The 13,440-nt window shown below is 56.0% G+C and overlaps 1 protein-coding gene across 2 annotated transcripts; it reads right to left on the reverse strand.

Annotated features, from left to right (window-relative positions):
• Positions 1-6,403: 6,403 nt before the first annotated feature.
• TMEM59L (transmembrane protein 59 like) lies at positions 6,404-11,410 on the reverse strand. Of its 2 annotated transcripts, none has more exons than XM_029218023.1 (8): positions 11,196-11,410; positions 10,122-10,281; positions 9,927-10,036; positions 8,634-8,786; positions 7,960-8,062; positions 7,493-7,610; positions 7,273-7,390; positions 6,404-7,027 (listed from the first exon to the last, which is right to left on the reverse strand). In XM_029218023.1, exons 1-8 carry the CDS (start codon positions 11,355-11,357, stop codon positions 6,899-6,901), a joined length of 1,053 nt encoding a protein of 350 aa, XP_029073856.1. In that variant the 5' UTR covers positions 11,358-11,410; the 3' UTR covers positions 6,404-6,898. The 2 variants fall into 2 exon arrangements, with proteins under 2 accessions (XP_029073856.1, XP_029073857.1); XM_029218024.1 differs by having other exon boundaries at positions 6,772-7,027; positions 8,634-8,699; positions 11,196-11,405.
• Between the last annotated feature and the right edge of the window lie 2,030 nt (positions 11,411-13,440).

Consider the following 13,440-nt stretch of genomic DNA (forward strand, 5'->3'; position numbering starts at 1 on the left):
AACAGAAAGGAGGACAGGGATTCACCAAAATATGTAAACATAAATGGTCATAGCAGCCCCAAACTGGAAACAGCCCAAAGGTTCATCAACAGGTTGATGGATAAACAGACAACGACGTGTTCAGTGGTGGAATACTATGCAGCCAGGAAAAAGAATGACCCACTGCTACATGTATCCCACGAGGGATCTCACCGACACTAAGCAAAAGAAACAAAAAGGACACGCGTTGTGATTCCATTTACCTGAAATTCACAAACAGGCCACACTAAACTGTGGTGACAGAGGTTGGGCCAGGGGGCCACCTGGTGGGGATCATCAGGGAGGCAAATCAGTGACCACAAAGGGACACGGGGCCTTGGGGTGATGGAAATGTCCTATATCTTGATTATGGGGCAACAGGGGGGATTACATTTGTCAAAATTCATTGAGCACTTAACATGGTTGTATTATTAAATGTAAAGTTTGCCTCATTAAAGCTGACTTATTAAACAAAAATAGGGAGTTCCCTGGTGGCCTAGTAGTTGAGATTCCGGTGCGTTCACTGCCGTGGCCCAGGTTCAATCCTTGGTAGGGGAACTGAGATCCTGCAAGCTGCATGGCGTGGCAAAAAAAACAAAAACAAAACAAAACAAAAAAACAGGTCGGGGCTTCCCTGGTGCACAGTGGTTGGGAATCCGCCTGCCAGTGCAGGGGACATGGGTTCGAGCCCTAGTCCGGGAATATCCTACATGCCGCGGAGCAGCTAAGCCTGTGTGCCACAACTACTGAGCCTGCGCTCTGGAGCCCGCATGCCACAACTACTGAAGTCCGTGCATCTAGAGCCCGTGCTCCGCAACAAGAAAAGCCACCGCAATGGGAAGTCAGTGTACCACTACGAAGACTAGCCCAGGCTCGCCGCAACTAGAGAAAGCCCGTGCGCAGCAAGGAAGACCCAATGCAGCCAAAAATAAATGAATTAATTAATTAATTTTTTTAAAAAAAGCAGGTCGGATGGAGCCAAGGGGACAGAAGTCAGATGTGGGGCTGCCTCTGGGAAGTGACTGGAAGGGGGCACAAGGAAGCCCCTGGGGGCTGGTGGGTACTCTGTATTTGGGTCACAGGAATGTTACCATTCATTGGGCTGCACAGTAAAAATGGGTGCACCTTGCTGTTTGTAAGTTACATTGGATTGAAAAGAAAAAACCTGGGGCTCAGAGAGGTAAGTAATTCACCCAAGGTTCCAGCAGGATAGTGTGAGAGCTGCCTACCCTGGAGCTCATCCCCACCTCCTGGTCTCATCACCCCCTCTCTCCATTCAATCAACAAGCACTTATTGTGCACCTGCTATGCACCAGGGGATAGGGATTCAACTGTAAGCACATGAGACCCGATCCCCGTCCTTCATGTTCCAGAATATTCTGGAATGTATATTCTAATGGGAAGGACAAACCTGAGACATATAAACCAATCAATGGCCAAGATCTTTCCAGATGTGATAATTGCCATGAAGGCAATGGGCTGAGAGTGACCGAGCGGGTAAGGACTGCTTTAACCAGAAGGTTGGGGAGAGCCCCTTTGAGGAGGTGATGTCCCAGCTTTAATAAAGCAGGAGACAGAATGTTCTAGGGTGTTCTGGGACATTCCAGAACATTGTGGAAGGGCCCAGAATGTTCCAGAATATTCCAGGTGGAGGTAATGTGTATGGATCAAGCCAGGTGCCTGAAAGAGCCTGAGGAACAGAGGTGAGACCACATTGGCTGGGTTGACATGGGCAAGGCTTGGAGCTAGGAGGGAGCGTGTTGACAAAGAGGTATTGAGAGCAGCCTCCTCAATGTGTGGGACACAGCTGTGACCGAGACTGCTACAGTGTCGCATCATTTATTAAACCAATCATCACACAAGCAAAGAAGCAATAACTTAATTTTCAACATGATAGAGGCTTGAGCTGGGGCGTAGTGATTTAGGGGGGCTGGGCTGAGCCATGAGATCAAGGAGAGACATTCGGGCTGAAAAGTTGGCTAGGAAGAGATCAGAGTCTTCCAGCCAGAGGGAACAGACTGTGTGGGGACTGTAGGAGCCACAGGAACCTGGTGGGACTGGGTGTGAAGGGGGTGGTGGGCAGCATCACGTGATACAGGACCCCTGGAGACTTCAGTTTCCCTGTTGGGCTCACACCTGGCCCCAAGCAGGGACTTAAGCAATCCTCAGCTGGGATCTGGCCTGCACCTGCCCCCCTCACAGAAGAGAGAGGCATGAGTCCCCATTCTTCCCTCCAAGATCTTGCAGAGTGTCTCCAGGGACGCCTCCCTCCCTCCCTTCCCACCCCTAGGCCCAGAACTCAGGCCTGTCGCCAGGGAACCAGGACCGCAGGTTGCCATGGCAACCCTCACTACCCAGACACATGGGCGCTCCTGCTTGTTGCCATGACACCAGCCACCCACCCACCTTCCACCAGGCCTGCACTGGGGTACGAGAGGAAGGCGGAGGGAGCGGCAGAGAGGGTGGCATCCCAGATGCCTTGCGGAGCTGGGGGGAGGGCTGGGGACAGACGAGGAAACTGAGGCTCAGAGAGCTGCAGCAAGTCAGGACTTATCTGTGGGTAAGCTCTGTGGACCCCTGCCCCTGGGAGGAGCCTCTGATGGAGGTGAAGGGCTCCCTCTCTCCTAAGACTCCAGAAGAGTCTTCACTTGGCACTTGAGGCCCCTTCTCCAGTGAAGCCCTCAGAACGGCAGGTTATGTGAGTAGGTATTACTTTTCTCTGAATGTACACACACGCCTTCAACACGCATACCCATGCACCTGTGACACCCTCCCTTCTCCCCGGATTCTACCCATCCTTCAAAGCCCAGTTCAGCTGCCACCTCTTTCAGGCAGCCATCAGTCACCACCAGCTTGGAAGGGAATCCTCTCTCACCTCCACACATCTACAGGGCTCACAGTTTCTACCCGCACCAAATGGCGTTACGCATTCCACAACTATGAGGAATCGGATCTGGGCCCAACCCTGGGCTGTTCACCGGGGTTTCAAGAACTAATGCACTAGGGACTTCCCTAGTGGCGTAGTGGTTAAGAATCTGCCTACCAATGCAGGGGACGCAGGTTCGAGCCCTGGTCCGGGAATATCCCACACGCCGCAGAGCAGCTATGCCCGTGCGCCACAACTGCTGAGCCTGCACTCTGGAGCCCACGAGCCACAACTACTGAGATTGGGTGCCACGCTACTGAAGCCCACGTGCCTAGAGCCACCGCAATGAGAAGCCCACGCACCGCAACCAAGAGTAGCCCCTGCTCGCCGCAACTAGAGAAAGCCTGTGCGCAGCAATGAAGACCCAGTGCAGCCAAAAATAAATTAATTAATAAATTAAAAAAAAATAATTAATGCACTAGGGAATTCCCCAGTGATCCTGTGGTTAGGACTTCATGCTCTCACTGCCAGGGACTCTGGTTCAATCCCTGGTCCGGGACCTAAGATCCTGTAAGCCATGAAGCAAGGCCAAAAAAAAAAAAAAAAAGATTTAATGCACTAGACACTCAGCAGCATACAAACAAAGCTCTCTGCCCTTGCAGCTCAGTCTTGAGAGAGGGGAGGGAGGACAAAGAGACCGGGATCAGTGACAACTTTTCAGTTCCAAGGAACCCAACACAAACTGGCTTAAGCTAAAAAATCAAGGACAAGATGGCTTCAGGCACAGCCTGGTCCAGGACTTCCAGCAAAGGCATGAAGATGCTGTCTCTTTCCATCCCTCTAGCTTCGGACTGACATTCTCCCAGCTCAACAACCCCACTTAACAGGGCATGTCTCTCTCCCAATAAATCCCACCAATACCAGAGGAAGCTTGGGTCATGCTGCTCAACTTCCCCTGAGCCACATAGCTTTGATCAAACCAAACCAGAGTTCTGTTAGAAAGGAAGATGAGGGTGACAAGGTGACAGGTAGATTCCTACCAAGTCTATGATGGTGTTCTGAGCAGAGGGAGCAACTATAGCAAAGGTCTGGAGGCTGGAACATTGATGTCCCTTATGTCTTCAGACTAAAAGTTTGGAGGAACATAAGAGGTGGTGGCTGCCAGCTTGGTGAGGATTAAAAGCCCTTAAAAGGTAAGCAGAGGAGGTACTTCCCTGGTGGTCCAGTGGGTAAGACTCTCACGTGCATGCCGCAACTAAGAGTTCACATGCCACAACAAAAACAAAAAACATCCCGCATGCCACAAGTTAAAAAAAAAAAAAAGAAAAGGTAAGCAGAGGAAATTAGGTGGTGTCCGAGGGCAACAGGGAGCTTGTAGGAGAGGGACAAGGTCAGACTTGTGTAGAGAATGGACGTGACTAGGTGAGGCTGCTTCTGGGGTCTGAGAGGGAAACAGGGAGACACCCAAGCAAAAATAATTACTGGTCACCTGCTCCATGCCAGTTCACATGTGAGACCCTAGGGAGCTGCCTTCCTGGAGCTCATAAAATTATGTTAAACGAGGCTGACATTGAAGCAAATAATTATTAATCGACTGTAAATGTGGTAAGCACAGGGAAGATGAACGGGGAGCTGAACATGGGTATAACAGGGGATGCTGGCCGAGTCTGGGGTGGTGGGGATGTCTTTGTTTGAGGAGGAGCCCTTTTTGTTGAGAGCTTTGGTAGAACAGGGCTTCGAGGGTGTTGCTGGCAGAGGGAGATGCAAGTGTAAAGGCCCTGGGGCTGGAAGGAACAAGGTAGGGTCGAGGGATCCAGAAAGAACCCATGTCAGCAAGGGACAAAGCCTCTGTAGAAGCGGTTGGAGATGCTAATTGGGCCAAGTCATGGGGGTCCTTGTGGGTTCATGTGGATATTTGGGCTCCTCATGGCAGCACTAGACCCCAGAATTAGGGTAATCATTTAAATAGATAATGGTGATAATTGCACAACATTGCAGATGTACCTAATGCCCCTGAATTGTACTCTTAAAAACTGGCTAAAATGGCAAATTTTATGTGATGCATATTTTTTACCACCACGAAAAAATAGAGGAAAAACCTTAAATGTACATCAACTCAAACTAAAGAACCAGGAAACAGTCCTTGAGTCCCACTAGCCAGGGCTGTGCAACACCATGTGGCTGCGGGTGGCGCAGACAGAACGTTTCCGTCATCACACAATGTTCTGCTGGGCAGCGCTGGCCTGCCATCACTTCTCACCTCTGCCCAGGTCTTATTTCCTGGTGACGTTCCGGGGGCTGCTCTGAAACCCTACACTGGGCCCAGAAATGTACTCAGGGGCCTAAATTGTCTTTATGTTGAATCCTGATGCTCATGATATCAGGCAGGGTCCTGGCAGCAGGCAGGAGCCAGTCAGAATGGAAGATTCAGGAGAGCAGTAATAAAGGGGATATTTACAAAGGTGCAGCAGGGCTGGGTAACTGACATGGGGTGGTGCAGCACACAGGATGGGCAACAGTGGGGAGCTGTTAACACGCCCAGGCTGAAGGCTCATTTGGTGGAGTTGTGGCATTGGGTTGGAGGATGCAGGGAGAGAAACCCCCAACTTCTCACTCCTCCTTCCTTCCACCTCCTGCTGGTGGCCCCCCGGCTGACTCTAGCAGAGGCTGAGGGCCCAAGTGAATCAACCTCCCAGGACACAGGGCAGGGTGAAGGGTGGTAGGGCAGATAATCAGCCCCACTCAGCTCGCTCTAACTCACCTTCCCCCAACCAGTCACCCATCACCCACAGGCCTCCATCAGACCTTGGAAATCTGTGCCACATTGACCACCATGTCCCTCATCCCAAACTCTTCCCAGAAGATGCGGCCCCCACCAGCCAAGAATCTCTGGTTGCCAGCAACAGAAACAACTCTAGCCTACTTAACCAAAAGATTTACTGGGAGGATCTTGGGGAGTCTGCAGAATGGACAGGAAGGATGGAGTGCCATGGCTGTGGCCTCATCAGGGTGGGCTGTTCCTGTCCTACAAGACTCCTCTTGAATGCAAAGTGCAGGAAAGAATGCCAAGTCTGGACCTCTTGGGTAAGGAAGGGGAGAGAACCTGTGGACAGGACCCTGAGACTGCCCCCAACGGGGCAGAGCTCCATCCCAAAAAGAAAGGCGGATGGAAGCCAGGTGGTGACAAAATTAACAAATGTCCTCTTCAAGATGTGACCTGTCCATTTCACAGGAGCCACGTGGAGGCCCAGGAAGGGGCACTGACCCACCTGGGCCAGGCAGGTGGCACAAGCCGCTTATCCAGAGTCACCCCTAGTTAGGAATGTGATGTGCGCTGGGTAGCAGAGGGGCTGTCCTTCCAGGTGTCAGCTGGTTCTCACCACTCAAGCCACGGGGAGTTCCCGAAGTTCACCTCCCCCATCTCAGAAAGGGCCTGGTGGGCAGGGGTCATGGCCATGTTCAGGCCAGTCCCCAAGAGACAGGTGGAAAGACCAACAGAAGCAGGCTCAGTCCAAGATGGGTTTTATATCATGGTTTATTCCTCCCGACCACCATGCTGCAACTCCCAGCATGGAGCTACCCAACACCTCCCCTCTTGGGGGTGGGGGGCCTCCTCTCACGAGGCTACATCTCCGGTGGTGGGGTGGGGAGAAAGGGGGAAGCCCTGGAACGAAGCGGCTCCCCTGTGGCCTCAGCCCCCCAGAGGGGAGAAAGGAGGAAGGGCGAAGGCAGCACAGAACTGGGGTTGAAATACTCAAGAAGCTACACGATAGAAGACAAAAGTAACACGCTCTGGGGAAGCGGGGTGTGGAGGAACCAAGGTCAGATCCCGCCCCCCAGGAGGGGCAGGGCAACCCCAGGATGGGGGGGGAGGGGGGAGGGGGGAGGGGCGGGACTGGGAAGAGAAGAAGAATTTGGGGAGAGGAGGAGCCCAAGGACCGTCCCACCCTGACCCGGACTCCTAGGCAACGGGCAAGTGAGACCCAAGGAGCTCCTGAACTTGGCAGTGGAGGCCTACAGCTTGGTCAGGTCCAGCTTCAGCTTGTAGGGCGGGGGATTGTCTGCAAAGGCGTGCGACGGGGGAGGGTACAGGGGCCAGTCTGGCTCTACCATAAAGCCCTTGTGCTGCTCCAGAGACAGGGGCTGCAGGGGGAGGAAGAGGGAGCGAGGGCTATGAGTCCCCAACCTGGCAAGGCTCCTTCCTACCCCTGACCTGAGGTTGCCCCTACTAAGGGTGGGAGTTGTTTCCCCCATTTCATAAGGGAGTGAAGAAACTTGCCTAATGTCACGCAGCAAGTCAGGGGTCCCTGCCTCCACGGGAGAGGGGGCAGCCCTATCCAGATGAGGGAGCAGTTCTCCTCCCACCCCTGCCTGTGGGCCCCGCCCACCTGGAACTTGAGGTGCTGGCCGGGTGCGGTCACCAGGGTGGAACAGCTCAGCCACAGCATCACCAGCACGGAAAGAAAGAGGCAGCAGGCCAGGATCCAGCGAGGAAGCCCGGAGCGCCTGCCCCACCCGGCAGGCACGCTCAGTGGCCCTAGTTGGGCCAGATAGTCACTCCCCTCTGGCCCCACCCCTCTCCACCATCCCCAAGGTTCTGCAACCCACCGGGACATGCAACTGAGGAAGTCGTTGTCCTGCAGCTCATCGGACTCCACCTTGGCCTTGCTGCTGGTCTTGACTCGAATCTTGGCCTTCCTTACCTTGTCCAAGGGGCCTACAGGGTCTGAGAGAACAGGTCACCTCTCAGCAGCCTCCAGGCCTTCGCCAAGAGGCGACAGCAGCCATGGAGAACAGAAAGGAGGCCAGGACCTGGGGCAACGGGGCATTGGGTCCTGGAATAAATCAGAACCCTGAAAGATGGACCATGGACCCCTGGGAGATGAACCATGGAACCCTGGGAGATGGACCATGGAAACTTGGGAGATGCACCATGGAACCCAGGGAGATGGACCAAGGAACCCCAGGAGTTGAGAGATGGAAATCCCAATCCTCAAGGGTTCATTTGTCAGGAGAACCCCTTGTGACAGTGGAGCCACCTGTGGAAGGAACACTGGTCTAGGCTTGGACCTTACCAACATGCACCTCCAAGGCCTCAGGGTGGGATCCCCGCCAGGTCACCTCCACTCGCTGCAGACGGGCCCCCTCGTGCCCCAGGCTCTCTACCACAGGCTGGGTCTGGGCCAGGAACAATACAGCACAGAGAAGCCCTTTAGAAAGGCACCATCTTGGCCCTAGGAGGCACCTCTCTGTGCCCCCTGCAGGTTACATTGTCCCAAGCCCAGCTGGCACCTAGTTCCCCTGGGGATAGAGAGGACACCCTCTATGGAGCTGTGAGCTGTGATACCAGGGATGCTGTTCCCTGCTAATGTGGGGCCCTGATTTGTCTTGCTCCTCAAGTAGGGATGTGATCCAAGGCATGCCAATAGAATCACAGGGATTGGCTGAGAGGTTATCACATGACTGAACCATGGCCAATCCGCTTAGTTAAAACCTCAGAGAGGTTGTCATCTAGAGCCTCAGGCATCCACCCTGCTGTGAGGAGGGATGTGCTTGCCTGAGAGTAAAGCCACCAAAAAGGACAGCAGAGTCCAGCAGTGGAGTGAGACACTGAACCCCTGGATCCAGCTGTGCCTGAAGCTTGTTTCCTGTGGACTTTGCATCCCATGAGGCAAGAACCAACTCATCCCACCTTCTTACCCTGACCACCCAACCACTACTCTAGTGCGGCCCCTGCCAGAGCCCTCACCTGGAACACCACCACCTTCCCATTGTCAGTCTGCAGGTAGTATGTCCAGGTGGAGGAGACGAAGCCCTGCGCCGAGTTGACAAGGTCATTGCAGAGGGTGGAAAACAAGTCCAGGAGCGAGAGGGCCCCACTTGGAGCTTCCAGGACTTTTCTCTGCCAGGGGGAGGCCCAAGGCACAGAAATGTCACCAATGTAGGGCATTAACCAGTGGGAGGGGAGCTGGGAGAATGGATTGTGATCAAAATTCACTAAGTGGTTTGAGGCAACAGGGCTTCATACAATGAACACAGACCTCAGCACTGTATTTGGCTGACTGTGTGCCCTTGGGAAAGCGGATTGCCCTCTCCGAGCCCTGAAATGGGGATGATTCTCTTCCCTCGTGGGGTTGCTATGAGATTTCAGCTAGACAATGGTACAAGTGCCTAATATGTAGTAGCTACTATTATTAAAAATATCACCATCGTTGTTCTTATTTTGACAGCATCAGGAGAGAACTCAGAATAGGAAGAAATGATAGTGCACTGTGCTTTTATGAACAGTGAAAGCCTGGAAGGGGTGGAGGAAAATGAGTGAAGAGGGAAAGGGCTTTCTGGGGAATCCCAGCCCATGCGTTTCTGGCTGTGATGAAGGATTTCCTGTGCCTCAGCTCCCCCTGATGCAGCGTTTTCTAGACTCTCTCACAGACCCTGATAGGTGAGCAGTTATTATTTCTCCCTGGAGTGGGGGGAGGGGTACTACCTGTGTGCTTGGGAGGCTGCTCCCTGCACCTCCGTTCTGAGCCACCCCAGATGAGAGTGGCCACTTGTTCATCACGAGGAACGTAATTAGACCAGTAGCTGGCATGTAGGTGGTCAGTAGTCAGCTCTTGTGGCACTGAAGGTGAGGGAGGTGAGGGGTGGTCACAAGCCCTAGTGGCACTGGCTTTAAATCCCACCTCTGCACAGCCCTGTGTGACCTTGGCCAGTTGCTCTGTGGGCATGAAATGAGGATGACACTGTCTCAGGTGCCTCCGGGTGGCCCAAGGAATTGAGGACAGGCTGAGGTCAGGCCTGGACCAGGACAAACGCTTGCTAAGTAATGTAAACGGTGGCTGTTTTGGTGGCAGCAGGGGAGGGGAAGGGGAGAAGTCACAGAGATGATAACTGAGCCTTGGGATGTGAAATGGCTTAATCAAGGACACCCAGTAGGCCCCGAATGGAATGGAGAGCTTCAGAGACGCTGGATATGAGTGCAGATTTGGGCGGTAGAGGAGAGGGGGGATGGGCCTGGGGCCACAGGTGGGAGGGCGCCCACCTTCTGCTCCAGCTCAGGCTCAGCTTCGGGCTCCGGCTCTGGATTCTGGCTCCAGCAGCCCTCGCTGCAGGCCTGCTGCTCTGTCTCCTTCACGTAGGCCTCCACACAGGCTGCAAGAGGCAGGAGAGGGTGACTGGGGGCACAGCCCTTCCCAGGCCACCTCTCCCCACCCTGGCCCACCCATCCAGTCCTTACCTGCTTCACACTCAGCCTGTGTGGCATTGGGCTTGGAACTCCTGGCCACGAATCGGCAGATGGAGAAGAGGCGGCAGCCTCGCTCGCAAGCACTGATCAGGACGGCCCTATTATGCGCATTCGCTTTCCGGGACTCAGTGGGGTCCTCCTCCAACTCCTCCTGGAAGCGAAGATGTGGGGTTCAGGCCAGGGGAGGGGCAGGAGGAGGGCAGCGCTGGAAGCCCTCATGTGAGGAGGTAGAAGATTTGATCCCCCCCAAACCTTCTAAGGAGTTTGGGATGAAGTTGGGGAGGAGGCTAAGCATATTAGCAGGGGCTCTTAGCTCTGATGAGGAGAGAGGGAGAGGGGGCTTGAGAAAGAATAAACAACGGAGGTTGCTGGGTTTGGGTAACGGCTGGAAAACTGGGGAAGATCGAGGGAAATGGTCCCCCCCAAGGCTCCAGGGAGGAGCGCTTCTCAGGCCTCAAGAAGGAGGGGGGGCTCAGAGGAGGTTTTGTCACCCTTCAGGCCTGGGAAAATTGGGATCCGACTAGGGGGTGGGCATGAGGATAGGAATGGGGGCTGGTAGCTCTGAGGGGGGGAGGGAGGAGGATGTGGAAGCTGCTAGGGTAGAGGGGGAAGAGAAGGGGACTGTCAGGCCTGAGGAAAGTGGGGGTTGGACGCCCCAAGGGTCCTTGCGCAGCAGTGTGGAGCCAGAACCCTCTAGGCAGCATCAGGAGCCCCAGTCTCCTCCCTGCCTCAGGCTTGGAGAGACTCCAGCAACACCGAATTCATCGGAAGGACCCGCATCCCTAAACCCTCCCCCATCAGAGGGACCCCACGGCCCCTCCCCTGCGGGAGGAACATCCCCATCCTCATCGGAGGGACCCCCGACCCCTGCGCTCACTACCATCGAAGGAACGCCAGCCCTTCCCCCACCAGAGGGACCCACCCCCATTGGAGAGCCCCCTTCCCTGACCCCTTCCCCCTCCGAGGAACCCTTGTCTCCCGCTCCGAATGGGGGGAATCGCATCCTCAACCCATCCCCCATTGGAGAGATCTCTGGTCCTCCCGCTGGCGCCGCATGCGCTTCACCTGAGCGGGCTGCGGATTAGGGTAGCGGTCTCGGCACCGCAGCTGGCAGCTCTGCGTGTCCCCGAGCTGCAGGGCGAAGGGGTCGCGGGCAGGCGGCGCGGGGGTGGCGGGCGGAGGCTGCAGCAGCAGCAACAGGAGCGGCATCAGGGCGACCGAAGCCATGGCCAGGCCGGGCGCAAGGAGCGCGGGGGACGCCGGCTCCTGGCAGGCGCGGAGGATGCGGCGGCGGCGGCGGGGACCGGTTAGCTGACGTCACCCGAGCGAGGCAGCCTGGGAAGGGGGGGGGGGGGATGCGGAGAACTGGCGGGGGAGCGGCGCTGCGGCACCGTCAGGGTGCGGGCAGGGCGAGGCAGGTGGATCGTGGCCCCTGCCGTGTGTCCCATCTCGGGGGTGCCATGACACCTCCCTAGTATCCACGCACGAGGGATCTCAGCCATCGCTAGGGGCCAAAAGGAAACAAATAGGGTGGTAGGATGGGGGAGAGATCTATTCTCCAGGGAATCAAGGAAGGCCTCCCGGATAGGCAACGTTGGAGCTGGCCACGCGAGGAGGCCGAAGGAACAGCGAGGGCCCTGAGGAGGGGATGAGCTTGTTGGAAAAGGAAACAGGAGGGCGGTGGTCGTGGCTGGAACCCAGCCAGAGAGTGGAGATGGAGGGTCGTGAGTGTCGCAGAGCTGTGTTAGAGAAGGCCTTCTGAAGGTCTGTGACATCATCTACTTTGGTACCCAAGTCAGAGATCCGGTAACGTGTGCACAGTTTGCCTCCTTTAGGAAGCCCTCCCAGACCCTCCAGGGCTCCCCCAGCCTCTCCTCCCTCTGACCCAGCCCTGATCTACAAACCTGGGGGATCTGGTCCCTGCTCTCCCAGACTAGGGGCCCCTCGGCCTGGGGCTGAGAGGGAGGCGGCACAGAGATGTTGATAGGGGTGATGGGGTGCTGCTAAAATTTCTAATTCTCATGGGAAAACTTGGGACAAGCAGGAACACTTCTGACTTCCATCGCACTCCAAGGTGACAAGAGTGTAGCCCCATGAATCTTGGGTTAGGAGGTCCCCCTAGCTTCCTCTCCGGCAGGCATGGGAGTGAGGGCTCCCCTCTAAGCCTGAGACCTTGCAAAAATGACACCCTCCCTCTCTCTGGCGTGCCCCGCGCAGGTGTCTGCCGCCTGCGCATCTTCCATCCACCCTCTGCCTCAGCAGACAGGGCGGCAGCCACTCGGGGTCGGCGTGTCAGAGGGCGCCGTAGGTTCCGGCCGAGGAGGAGGGGACTTGGGGGGGTGATGGCTGGCAAGCCCCCTCCCCCGGCCGGCCGCCGCCCTTTCATCTCCGCGCCTCGGCCAGCCCCCACATGGCTTAATCAGGCGCGGCTGTGCCTGGCGGACCCTGAACATCTGGATCCCCGCGCGGCCTCCCCCGTCCCGCCCCTCCCGGGCTAGGCTGCCGCGACCCTGCGGCTAGGGCCTCCAGCCTGCGGTTTGCGCGAGAGCCAGGGAACCCCGCATCTAACCCACCGCGCGCCAGGCCTGCGCCTTGGGAAACAGCCATTGGTTATGACCAATACTGTTCCCCGTTTCACAGGTGGGAAACCTAGTCCCCAGGACCCTTCCGCAGAGCCAGGTTTCAAGCCCACACATGTCAATTCCAGAGCCCAGCGCGCTGAAGCCGTCCACAATTACTGTTCTTCATTCATTCCAAACAAAACACTTCCCAAGTATTTTCTTGTAACAACCTATAAGGAAGAACTGGCAGCGTTGTCCAATTTACAGCTGAGGAAATTGAGGATCAGGGTGGCAAAGGGGGTCGGCCCAGGTGACAAGCGAGGGAAGCCAAGGGAGGTGGGCAGACCCCTGCCAAGACTAGGAGGTGGGGAGTCAGGGGAATCGGGCTTAAGAGGCGTCTCTTAAACCACAACAGGAAGGAAGGAGACCCGCACCTTTTTAAAAGCGGAAGGGGAAACTGAGGCTGGAGGAGTTGAGACGCTGGCCTAGGTCGCTGGAGAGGAGTGAGAGGGTTTGATTGCCTCCCGCTCACCCCCTTCTCCGCTGCAAGAGGCCGCCTGGGGCGGGAGCGGAAGGAGGACTTGACCCCGGCCCCCCAGGTGAGCCCCCGCGCCCCTCCTGCCATTCCCGAGGGAGCAGGTCCAGGTGAGGGGCAGGCGGGCCGGCGGGCGGCCGGGGTCGGGTTTCAGGAAATCCGCCGACATTCCTTCGGGGCTTAAGAGGGAAAGTTGACTCGGCGCCGCCCCTCG

The sequence above is a fragment of the Monodon monoceros genome, unplaced genomic scaffold (genome assembly GCF_005190385.1).
Source record: "Monodon monoceros isolate NGI ecotype Baffin Bay Population unplaced genomic scaffold, NGI_Narwhal_1 Super_Scaffold_12, whole genome shotgun sequence".
Classification (NCBI taxonomy): domain Eukaryota; kingdom Metazoa; phylum Chordata; class Mammalia; order Artiodactyla; family Monodontidae; genus Monodon; species Monodon monoceros.

Excerpts from the sequence above, each read along its gene's own strand:
- TMEM59L (XM_029218023.1), bottom strand. The coding sequence starts at position 11,357 with ATGGCTTCGGTCGCCCTGATGCCGCTCCTGTTGCTGCTGCTGCAGCCT. Across the intron at positions 10,282-11,195 it reads CTAATCCGCAGCCCGCTCAG|GAGGAGTTGGAGGAGGACCC; the intron begins GTGAAGCGCATG and ends CTTCGCTTCCAG. Across the intron at positions 7,028-7,272 it reads GCCAGCACCTCAAGTTCCAG|CCCCTGTCTCTGGAGCAGCA; the intron begins GTGGGCGGGGCC and ends CTCCCCCTGCAG.